General features: G+C 56.0%; 1 protein-coding gene across 1 annotated transcript in view; it reads right to left on the bottom strand.

Annotated features, from left to right (window-relative positions):
- The window catches only part of LOC104302610 (macrophage mannose receptor 1), a 62,691-nt gene extending 60,979 nt beyond the window's left edge, over window positions 1–1,712 (bottom strand). The window contains exon 1 of the mRNA XM_054171157.1: window positions 1,592–1,712. Coding sequence (XP_054027132.1) covers window positions 1,592–1,656 — 65 coding nt within the window. The 5' untranslated portion in view covers window positions 1,657–1,712. The remainder of the gene's footprint in view (window positions 1–1,591) is intronic.
- Between the last annotated feature and the right edge of the window lie 10,881 nt (window positions 1,713–12,593).

Here is a 12,593-nt window from a genome sequence, read left to right as displayed (position 1 = left end):
CTGCCCAGCACACCTCAGGCAGTGCTCTGTGCATGCTGAGAGCACACTGCCAAGCACACCTCAGGCAGTGCTCTGTGCATGCTGAGAGCACACTGCCAAGCATACCTCAGGCAGTGCTCTGTGCATGCTGAGAGCACACTGCCCAGCACACCTCAGTGCTCTGTGCATTCTGAGAGCACACTGCCCAGCACACCTCAGGCAGTGCTCTGTGCATGCTGAGAGCACACTGCCAAGCACACCTCAGGCAGTGCTCTGTGCATTCTGAGAGCACACTGCCAAGCACACCTCAGGCAGTGCTCTGTGCATGCTGAGAGCACACTGCCAGCACACCTCAGGCAGTGCTCTGTGCATGCTGAGCACACTGCCCAGCACACCTCAGGCAGTGCTCTGTGCATGCTGAGAGCACACTGCCAAGCACACCTCAGGCAGTGCTCTGTGCATGCTGAGAGCACACTGCCCAGCACACCTCAGGCAGTGCTCTGTGCATGCTGAGAGCACACTGCCCAGCACACCTCAGGCAGTGCTCTGTGCATGCTGAGCACACTGCCAAGCACACCTCAGGCAGTGCTCTGTGCATGCTGAGAGCACACTGCCAAGCACACCTCAGGCAGTGCTCTGTGCATGCTGAGAGCACACTGCCAAGCACACCTCAGGCAGTGCTCTGTGCATGCTGAGAGCACACTGCCAAGCACACCTCAGGCAGTGCTCTGTGCATGCTGAGAGCACACTGCCAAGCACACCTCAGGTACTGCTCTGTGCATGCTGAGCACACTGCCAAGCACACCTCAGGCAGTGCTCTGTGCATGCTGAGAGCACACTGCCAAGCACACCTCAGGCAGTGCTCTGTGCATGCTGAGAGCACACTGCCAAGCACACCTCAGGTACTGCTCTGTGCATGCTGAGCACACTGCCAAGCACACCTCAGGCAGTGCTCTGTGCATGCTGAGAGCACACTGCCCAGCACACCTCAGGCAGTGCTCTGTGCATGCTGAGAGCACACTGCCAGCACACCTCAGGCAATGCTCTGTGCATCCTGAGCACACTGCCCAGCACACCTCAGGCAGTGCTCTGTGCATGCTGAGAGCACACTGCCCAGCACACCTCAGGCAGTGCTCTGTGCATGCTGAGAGCACACTGCCCAGCACACCTCAGGCAGTGCTCTGTGCATGCTGAAAGCACACTGCCAAGCACACCTCAGGCAGTGCTCTGTGCATGCTGAGAGCACACTGCCAAGCACACCTCAGGCAGTGCTCTGTGCATTCTGAGAGCACACTGCCAAGCACTCCTCAGAAGTTCTAGCCTCCACTGGTGTCATTTCAAACCACCTGTTACCTGCATTCAGCTGCCTGGATAAGATTCAGCACTGTGCTGTGCCCGCACACATTGGCCCTTTTCTTTCACTCATACCCCACCTCGAAAAGTGGGGTAAGGAAACTGAATGCCTCTACAGATACCACCAGTGTCAAGGACTGAGCCAACCTGTTCCAAATGACACTCTGTGACTGCTCTAAACTCGCTGTGTGCCCAGGAGGCCATCAGAAAAGCAGGAGAAAGAGCTTGCAGTCCTCCCTGCTCAGCAGAGGACAAGGACTTACCGGGCATCTGAAGAGAGGCACTGAAGGAAAAGAGAAAAACCAGCAGCAGGTAGTCAGCCATGGCCAAATATCTCACCCCCTACTCCTCAAAGTGATGCTGAAGACCCCATCTGTGCCTTGCCAGCAACCCCTTCTGAGGTGAACCAGACAGACAAATCCTTTGGGGTTTTTAAGAGGCAGCAGATACAGGGAAGTTCTGAGCTGCAAATAGGGAACTGCACTGTGTCACGTGAGTCCCTTTCAAATATGCCTGTAGTGGATCAGCTTGGCTTTCTGACCTGGTTTCCCTGCTCTGTAGAAGTTTTCTGTTCCATGGGAAAGCAAGAACCAAGAGGTAAGCTCTTAGTGAGGGTTTCTGGAGGCAGAGATTCCAGTTCAGGATCGCTGCCTTGATGCAAGGGTGGCACAAAATGTGTCTCTAGCAAAGATAAAGGGGAGAGGTAAAATAGAAGAGGAGGTTAAAAAGAAGAGGAGGTAAAAAAGAAGAGGAAGATTTGTCTGTGCCACTAAATGATGAAAAAAAGCCTGAGCACAATCAGTGCAGGGCTAGGGAATGATGTGAATCAGGTAGCTATGACATTGCCATCAGACAGGAGCAGGATTTGCCATGGCTGCAGCTGGACGGGAAAGAGCAGGGCTGTAGAGGCCCTGTGTGTTCAGGAGGCCCCTGGCTCTTGCTCCATTGATGGAGATCTCCAGGAGCAATGCAACCAAAGACAATGACAGCTGAAGACATTCTGAACAGCAACCACACAGCTCCAGGAAGAAGAGAGCCTGAAACTGGACAGCAGAGACTCTGCAGCCACTGCCAGAAAGGGAAACTACACCGAGAAGGGACACTGTCACATCATCCATCACCTAGCTTGTGGAGCTTGGCACCCCCTAAAGCACATCCTCCTCTCCCCAGGCATTCTGGCTAGCTCCTGGGGTCAATTTTCTCACAGCTCTCCTTCATGGCAGGGAAAAATATAGGAAATTAGAGGGTAGGGAAGAGACAAAGCTATCCCATGGAAGCTGTGCAGAGGCTATTACATGGAAGCTGTGCAGAGGCTATTCCATGGAAGCTGTGCAGAGGCTCTGCCGTGGATGCTGTGCAGAGGCTCTCCCGTGGATGCTGTGCAGAGGCTCTCCTGTGGATGCTGTGCAGAGGCTCTCCCGTGGATGCTGTGCAGAGGCTCTCCTGTGGATGCTGTGCAGAGGCTCTCCTCTGGATGCTGTGCAGAGGCTCTCCTCTGGATGCTGTGCAGAGGCTCTCCTCTGGAAGCTGTGCAGAGGCTCTCCTGTGGAAGCTGTGCAGAGGCTCTCCTCTGGAAGCTGTGCAGAGGCTCTCCTGTGGAAGCTGTGCAGAGGCTCTCCTCTGGATGCTGTGCAGAGGCTCTCCTCTGGATGCTGTGCAGAGGCTCTCCTGTGGAAGCTGTGCAGAGGCTCTCCTCTGGAAGCTGTGCAGAGGCTCTCCTCTGGAAGCTGCGCAGAGGCTCTCCTGTGGAAGCTGTGCAGGGGGTCTCCTGTGGAAGCTGTGCAGAGGCTCTCCTGTGGAAGCTGTGCAGAGGCTCTCCTCTGGAAGCTGTGCAGAGGCTCTCCTCTGGATGCTGTGCAGAGGCTCTCCTCTGGAAGCTGTGCAGGGGGTCTCCTCTGGATGCTGTGCAGGGGGTCTCCTGTGGAAGCTGTGCAGAGGCTCTCCTGTGGAAGCTGTGCAGAGGCTCTCCCGTGGATGCTGTGCAGAGGCTCTCCTCTGGAAGCTGTGCAGGGGGTCTCCTGTGGAAGCTGTGCAGGGGGTCTCCTGTGGAAGCTGTGCAGAGGCTCTCCTGTGGAAGCTGTGCAGAGGCTCTCCCGTGGAAGCTGTGCAGAGGCTCTCCTCTGGATGCTGTGCAGAGGCTCTCCTGTGGAAGCTGTGCAGAGGCTCTCCCGTGGAAGCTGTGCAGAGGCTCTCCTCTGGAAGCTGTGCAGAGGCTCTCCTCTGGATGCTGTGCAGAGGCCCTCCTGTGGAAGATGTGCAGAGGCTCTCCTCTGGATGCTGTGCAGAGGCCCTCCTGTGGAAGCTGTGCAGAGGCTCTCCTCTGGATGCTGTGCAGAGGCTCTCCTGTGGAAGCTGTGCAGAGGCTCTCCCGTGGAAGCTGTGCAGAGGCTCTCCTCTGGATGCTGTGCAGAGGCTCTCCTGTGGAAGCTGTGCAGAGGCTCTCCCGTGGAAGCTGTGCAGAGGCTCTCCTCTGGAAGCTGTGCAGAGGCTCTCCTCTGGATGCTGTGCAGAGGCCCTCCTGTGGAAGATGTGCAGAGGCTCTCCTCTGGATGCTGTGCAGAGGCTCTCCTCTGGATGCTGTGCAGAGGCCCTCCTGTGGAAGCTGTGCAGAGGCTCTCCCGTGGAAGCTGTGCAGAGGCTCTCCTCTGGAAGCTGTGCAGGGGGTCTCCTCTGGATGCTGTGCAGAGGCCCTCCTGTGGAAGCTGTGCAGAGGCTCTCCTGTGGAAGCTGTGCAGAGGCTCTCCTCTGGAAGCTGTGCAGAGGCTCTCCTGTGGAAGCTGTGCAGGGGGTCTCCTCTGGATGCTGTGCAGGGGGTCTCCTGTGGAAGCTGTGCAGAGGCCCTCCTGTGGATGCTGTGCAGAGGCTCTCCCGTGGAAGCTGTGCAGAGACTCTCCTCTGGAAGCTGTGCAGGGGGTCTCCTCTGGAAGCTGTGCAGGGGGTCTCCTGTGGATGCTGTGCAGGGGGTCTCCTGTGGATGCTGTGCAGAGGCTCTCCTCTGGAAGCTGTGCAGAGGCTCGCCTGTGGACCCTTTGCATCCCTCTTTTCTTACAGCATTTGAAAAGTTTCAGTTCCCACACCTTCTGTGAAGGCTGGTTTGGGATGACCTCTCCAATGTTGTATTTGCAGCAAATGCTCCTTAGGGGCTTTCCCTGGAAGCTGCTGCTGCTGCAGGCAATGATCAGCCTAGAGACCTGCATGTGTGGCATCCTGATCGTACAGTTCTGGCTCAGACACAGATGGACAACTCGCTCAGTCTAAAAAGGTACACAAGGAATTGGAGCAGAACCAGCCTGGCAACACCCAGAGAAAGCAGCAGGAACTGAAGGCCAGCAAGTACAGCAAGATCACATTCATGGAGAGAATGGGAGCTTGAGAACAACACTGAGACCTGGGGAGAGAGGGAGGAAAGAGAGAGCTGCCTCAACGCAGCATCAGATGGTCAGGGACTCTGCACCAGATAGCTGCACTGGGGCAGGAGTAAAGCAGTGGCAGAAGTCTCATCCCTGGAAGCTTTTAAGGCTAGGATAGATGTGGCTCTGAGCAACCTGACCTGGTGGAGAATGTCCCTGCCCATGGCAGGGAGGGTTGGAACTGAATGATCTTTGAGGTCCCTTCCAGCTCTGACAATTCTGTGGTTCAATGATTCTGCTGCTCCCCAGCATGGGATTGCTTCAGTCTGAAGCCTGACTTCCCACCTCTCCTTGCTCCCGTGTTCAGATGTGCACATGGAGAAAACATTCCTGGTATTCAGGCAGGAGAAGTGTAACTTCTTGTGATGCTGCTCTAGGCAACACCCCAGCAGCAACAAAGCTGCCAGGAGTTGCAACAGGGGAAAGGAAACCAATTCTGCTCTGAAGAAGTTGGTGCTTGGTGAAGGGCTGCTACTGACCTTCTGCTGACACAGGCTGGAAAAGAGTAGAGCAGGCTAAGGTCAGCTTCAAGGATTGACAGAATCCCAGCATGCCAGGCTGGAAGGGACCCCAAGGCTCAGCTGCTCCAAGCTGTCCAGGTGATGCTGCAGTTGCAGTGAGCTGGCCCAGCAGCCTGGCAGGCTGAGTCTTACACTGGCCAGTGCAGGGGACTGCTCTGCTGCCCTGGGGAGATGATTCCAGTCTCTGACTGTGCTCCTGGGGAACCATTTCCCCCTGCAGTCCAAAGGGAACCTCCCCAGCAGTACCTTGTCCCCATCAGCCCTTGTCTGCTCCATGGCACTCCTTGCACCAAGGGAGTCTCCACGCTCCTGGCAGCCACCCTTTATGTCCTGTATCCATGGCAATAAGGTCTGCCCTCAGCCTGCTCTTCTGAAGGCTGAGCAAGCCCAGCCCTCAGCCTTTCCTCCCAGGGCAGGGCTGCCAGGCCTCTGATCATTCTCCTGGCCCTTCACCTCATCATCACAGTATCACAGAGTGTTAGGGGTTGGAAGGGACCTTGAAAGCTCATCCAGCTCAACCCCCCACCTTGTTGATGTGTTTGTTGGAGCAGACCCCATCACAGCCCACTAACTGGGGAAGAAAACCAGGAGCTTGCTGAGAATTACTGCAGCACCTTGCAGGGTAGGGCAACAGCCTGAGTCTTTCCAAGTGTGGTGCAAGGAGGGCTGCTGGGTTTGTGCTGAGTCAGCGCTGTTCCCGCAGCGCTCTGCCCCCAGGCAGGAAGTGATGCTCACAGCCTGCAGATTCATCACCTCCCCCCTGGAGTCTGAACTCCTCTGGAGGAAAGGGGAAACAGAAACTTAGCACAAAGGCATCAAAAAACACAGCAATGTGCAGACAAACCTTTAGAGCCTATCAGGACAGGTTGCCCAGGGAGGTGGTTGAGGCTCCATCCCTGGAGGTATTCAAGGTGAGGCTGGACAGGGCTCTGGGCAACCTGATCCAGTGGAGGATGTCCCTGCTGAGTGCAGAGGTGTTGGGCTGGATGAGCTTTGGAGGTCCCTTCCAGCCCAGACCATTCTGTGATTCTGTGATATCACCATCCAGCCACCCCTCAGCTGCCCAAGGAGACACAGAGGTGACTCCATCCAGCTCCAGCTGGTTCTTTGCCTACAGAAGTTAAAATAATTCATTCTCTAGGAACACTGCTATTGGAATCTGAAAGGAATTCTGTGATCATTTAGCCTGCCATAAGCTGATGCTAGATTTCAACCCAGAATCCCCACGTCCCAAGATCAGAGTTTCCACCTGAAAGAAGAAAGCCAAGCTCCAAACCTCAGCAGAGACACTGCAGTGTAAAAGAACCCAGGGCGTGAGCAGCCTTCACACTCCTCCAGACAAGGATCAGGACAGTGCTGAAAGGCCAACAGAAGGCAGCCTGCACTTTCCCTTTGTCTTGTCATGGTGCATAACCAGTAGAGGTTTTCCATTTGTCTCTCCAAAGTGCCAAGATGAGCTGCAAGAAACCTGGGCACAACTATGGATGCAAGTTATTGGTGATCAGGAAAAAGCTTCCTCTGCCTTCCCATCCATCACTTATGCTGACCCATGAAATTCAACAAAGCCAAGGGCAAGGTCCTGCACCTGGGCCAGGGCAATCCCAAACACGAATCCAGGCTGGGCAGAGAAGGGCTGGAGAGCAGTGCCAAGGAGAAGGACTTGGGGGTGCTGGGTGAGGAGAAGCTGAGCATGAGTCAGCAAAGTGCACTCAGAGCCCAGAAACCAACCCTGTGCTGGGCTGGTGCCCAGGAATTCAGAGCAGACTCTGGGGAGAACCCAGCTGGAATCAAGGAAATAACTGGGAGAAAGGGAACAGAGCCAGAGAAAAGCAGGTCCAGGGGAAATTCCCCTTTCATCTTACCTACACACCTGTGTGATTCAAGATGGTCATATTTTGGGGCTCCTGTATCCAGTTTGCAGGCCCCCAGTTCAAGAGAGGCAGGGATCTGCTGGAGAGAGTCCAACAGAGAGCTGTGAGGATGATGAAGGGGCTGGAAGAGCTCTGCTGCGAAGAGAGACTGAGAGCCCTGGGGCTGTTCAGGCTGCAGAGGAGAAGGCTGAGAGGGATCTGATCAATGTCTATCAATAGCTGAGGGCTGGGGGTCAGGGTGAAGGGGCCAGGCTCTGTTTGGTGGTGCCCAGGGATAGGACAAGGACCAACAGGTACAGGGTGGAACCCAGGAGGTTCCACCTCAAGATGAGGAGAAACTTCTGTTGCTGCCCAGGGAGGTTGTGGAGTCTCCTGCTCTGGAGACTTTCCAACCCCACCTGGATGTGTTCCTGTGTGCCCTGCCCTGGGTGCTCCTGCTCTGGCAGTGGGGGTTGGACTGGATGATCTCTGGAGGTCCCTTCCAGACCCTAACATTCTGTGCTTCTAAAGCACTCAGCCAACACATTTGTCTTGGTCATTAGCAGACAGTCCCAGGAGAGGTGCAGGAGACCATGATGAATACATTACCTGACCTCAGCTTTGGAGGCAATGTCTCCACAGCTGTGCCTGTCCTGGTGTCAAGCCACGAGCTGCTCAGGACCAGAGGACAGAAAAGAGATTTGTCTCCTGTTCAGGGGAGTAAAATGAACACTCAGCACAGCTGGAGTGCAAGTTTAAATGGAGATCCTATTCACAGATAGACATACAGAAGGCATTCAGGTAGAGGGAGGTAGAGGGCTGGGGGTCAGGAAGGAGGGGACAGGCTCTGCTCAGGTGCACCCTGGGATAGGATGAGGGTCAATGGATATAAACTATAGCACAGGAGGTTCCACCTCGATATGAGGAAGAACTTCTTGACTGTGAGGGTCCCAGAGCCCTGGAGCAGGCTGCCCAGAGAGGCTGTGGAGTCTCCTTCTCTGGAGACACTGCAGCCCTGCCTGGATGTGTTCCTGTGTGCCCTGTGCTGGATTCCATGATCCTGCTCTGGCAGGGAGGTTGGACTCAATGATCTTCAGAGATCCCTTCCAAATCCTTACATCCTGTGAGCCTGTGACACAGCTGGAATGTCCCCTGCCAGCCAGAGCCAACACACACACACAAACCAGGAGAAGAGGAGAACAACTCCCTGAAAGGAGGCTGTGGAGAGCTTGGTGCTGGTCTCTTCTCCCAGGTAATGAGTGACACAACAAGAGGGAATGGCCTCAGGCTGCAACTGGGGAGGTTTAGACTGGACAGTAGGAAACATCTGTTCATGCCAAGAGTGGTCAGGCACTGGAATGTGCTGCCCAGGGAGGTGCTGGAGTCAACAACCCTGGATGTGTTTTAAAGTGTTTTGGATGTGGTCCTTGGGATATCAGGAAGAGTGTGGCCAGCAGGAGCAGCGAGGTCATCCTGCCCTGTGCTCAGCACTGGTTAGGCCACACCTTGAGTCCTGTGTCTGGTTCTGGGCTCCTCAGTTTAAGAAGGACATTGAGAGACTTGAAGGTGTCCAGAGAAGGGCAACAAAGCTGGGGAGGGGTCTGGAGCACAGCCCTGTGAGGAGAGGCTGAGGGAGCTGGGGTTGCTTAGCCTGGAGAAGAGGAGGCTCAGGGGAGACCTCATTGCTCTCTCCAACTCCCTGCAGGGAGGTTGTAGCCAGGTGGGGGTTGGTCTCTTCTCCCAGGCAGCCAGCACCAGAACAAGAGGGCACAGTCTCCGGCTGTGCCAGGGGAGGTTTAGGCTGGAGGTGAGGAGAAAGCTCTTCACTGGGAGAGTCATTCATCATTGGAATGTGCTGCCCAGGGAGGTGGTGGAGTCCTCATCCCTGGAGGTGTTCAAGAGGGGACTGGATGTGGCACTTGGAGCCATGGTTTAGTTGTCAGGAGGTGTTGGGTATTAGGTACAAGTTTGGACTTGATGAACTCTGAAGTCTTTTCTCTGATTCGGTGGTGCTCTCTGGTGGTCCAAGCTGGGCCATCAGCTGGTGGGATCTGAAATCTTCCATGGCAGACAATCCTTCCAAACCCAAGTATCTGCTGCAGACAAGCTCACACATGCACACACACACTGAGCCTGCACACACACACTGAGCCTGCACACACACACACTGAGCCTGCACACACACTGAGCCTGCACACACACACACTGAGCCTGCACACACACTGAGCCTGCACACACACACTGAGCCTGCACACACACACACTGAGCCTGCACACACACACTGAGCCTGCACACACACACACTGAGCCTGCACACACACTGAGCCTGCACACACACTGAGCCTGCACACACACACACTGAGCCTGCACACACACACTGAGCCTGCACACACACACTGAGCCTGCACACACACACACTGAGCCTGCACACACACTGAGCCTGCACACACACACACTGAGCCTGCACACACACTGAGCCTGCACACACACACACTGAGCCTGCACACACACACTGAGCCTGCACACACACACACTGAGCCTGCACACACACACACAGAGCCTGCACACACACTGAGCCTGCACACACACACTGAGCCTGCACACACACACACTGAGCCTGCACACACACACACTGAGCCTGCACACACACTGAGCCTGCACACACACACACTGAGCCTGCACACACACTGAGCCTGCACACACACACTGAGCCTGCACACACACACTGAGCCTGCACACACACTGAGCCTGCACACACACTGAGCCTGCACACACACACACTGAGCCTGCACACACACTGAGCCTGCACACACACTGAGCCTGCACACACACACACTGAGCCTGCACACACACACTGAGCCTGCACACACACACACTGAGCCTGCACACACACACACAGAGCCTGCACACACACTGAGCCTGCACACACACTGAGCCTGCACACACACACTGAGCCTGCACACACACACACTGAGCCTGCACACACACTGAGCCTGCACACACACTGAGCCTGCACACACACACACTGAGCCTGCACACACACTGAGCCTGCACACACACACTGAGCCTGCACACACACACACAGAGCCTGCACACACACTGAGCCTGCACACACACACTGAGCCTGCACACACACTGAGCCTGCACACACACACTGAGCCTGCACACACACACACTGAGCCTGCACACACACACACTGAGCCTGCACACACACTGAGACTGCACACACACACACTGAGCCTGCACACACACACACTGAGCCTGCACACACACACACTGAGCCTGCACACACACACACTGAGCCTGCACACACACTGAGCCTGCACACACACACTGAGCCTGCACACACACACTGAGCCTGCACACACACTGAGCCTGCACACACACACACTGAGCCTGCACACACACTGAGCCTGCACACACACACTGAGCCTGCACACACACACACTGAGCCTGCACACACACTGAGCCTGCACACACACTGAGCCTGCACACACACACACTGAGCCTGCACACACACTGAGCCTGCACACACACACACTGAGCCTGCACACACACACTGAGCCTGCACACACACACACTGAGCCTGCACACACACACACAGAGCCTGCACACACACTGAGCCTGCACACACACACTGAGCCTGCACACACACACACTGAGCCTGCACACACACACACTGAGCCTGCACACACACTGAGCCTGCACACACACACACAGAGCCTGCACACACACTGAGCCTGCACACACACACTGAGCCTGCACACACACACACTGAGCCTGCACACACACACACTGAGCCTGCACACACACTGAGCCTGCACACACACACACTGAGCCTGCACACACACTGAGCCTGCACACACACACAGAGCCTGCACACACACTGAGCCTGCACACACACACTGAGCCTGCACACACACTGAGCCTGCACACACACACTGAGCCTGCACACACACTGAGCCTGCACACACACACTGAGCCTGCACACACACACACTGAGCCTGCACACACACACACTGAGCCTGCACACACACTGAGACTGCACACACACACACTGAGCCTGCACACACACACACTGAGCCTGCACACACACACACTGAGCCTGCACACACACTGAGCCTGCACACACACTGAGCCTGCACACACACACTGAGCCTGCACACACACACTGAGCCTGCACACACACTGAGCCTGCACACACACACACTGAGCCTGCACACACACTGAGCCTGCACACACACACTGAGCCTGCACACACACACACTGAGCCTGCACACACACTGAGCCTGCACACACACTGAGCCTGCACACACACACACTGAGCCTGCACACACACTGAGCCTGCACACACACACACTGAGCCTGCACACACACACTGAGCCTGCACACACACACACTGAGCCTGCACACACACACACAGAGCCTGCACACACACTGAGCCTGCACACACACACTGAGCCTGCACACACACACACTGAGCCTGCACACACACACACTGAGCCTGCACACACACTGAGCCTGCACACACACACACAGAGCCTGCACACACACACTGAGCCTGCACACACACACTGAGCCTGCACACACACACTGAGCCTGCACACACACACTGAGCCTGCACACACACACTGAGCCTGCACACACACACTGAGCCTGCACACACACACTGAGCCTGCACACACACACTGAGCCTGCACACACACACTGAGCCTGCACACACACACTGAGCCTGCACACACACTGAGCCTGCACACACACACTGAGCCTGCACACACACTGAGCCTGCACACACACACACTGAGCCTGCACACACACACTGAGCCTGCACACACACACACTGAGCCTGCACACACACACTGAGCCTGCACACACACTGAGCCTGCACACACACACTGAGCCTGCACACACACACACTGAGCCTGCACACACACACTGAGCCTGCACACACACTGAGCCTGCACACACACACACTGAGCCTGCACACACACACTGAGCCTGCACACACACACTGAGCCTGCACACACACACTGAGCCTGCACACCACACACTGCGCCTGCACACACACTGAGCCTGCACACACACTGAGCCTGCACACACACACTGAGCCTGCACACACACTGAGCCTGCACACACACACACTGAGCCTGCACACACACTGAGCCTGCACACACACACTGAGCCTGCACACACACACACTGAGCCTGCACACACACACTGAGCCTGCACACACACTGAGCCTGCACACACACACACTGAGCCTGCACACACACACACTGAGCCTGCACACACACACTGAGCCTGCACACACACTGAGCCTGCACACACACACTGAGCCTGCACACACACACACTGAGCCTGCACACACACACACTGAGCCTGCACACACACTGAGCCTGCACACACACACTGAGCCTGCACACACACACTGAGCCTGCACACACACACTGAGCCTGCACACACACACTGAGCCTGCACACA

The sequence above is a fragment of the Dryobates pubescens genome, chromosome 21, assembly GCF_014839835.1.
Source record: "Dryobates pubescens isolate bDryPub1 chromosome 21, bDryPub1.pri, whole genome shotgun sequence".
NCBI classification, from domain to species: domain Eukaryota; kingdom Metazoa; phylum Chordata; class Aves; order Piciformes; family Picidae; genus Dryobates; species Dryobates pubescens.
The sequence above is the reverse complement of the archived record's forward strand: the minus strand, read 5'-3'. Positions and strand labels throughout refer to the sequence as shown.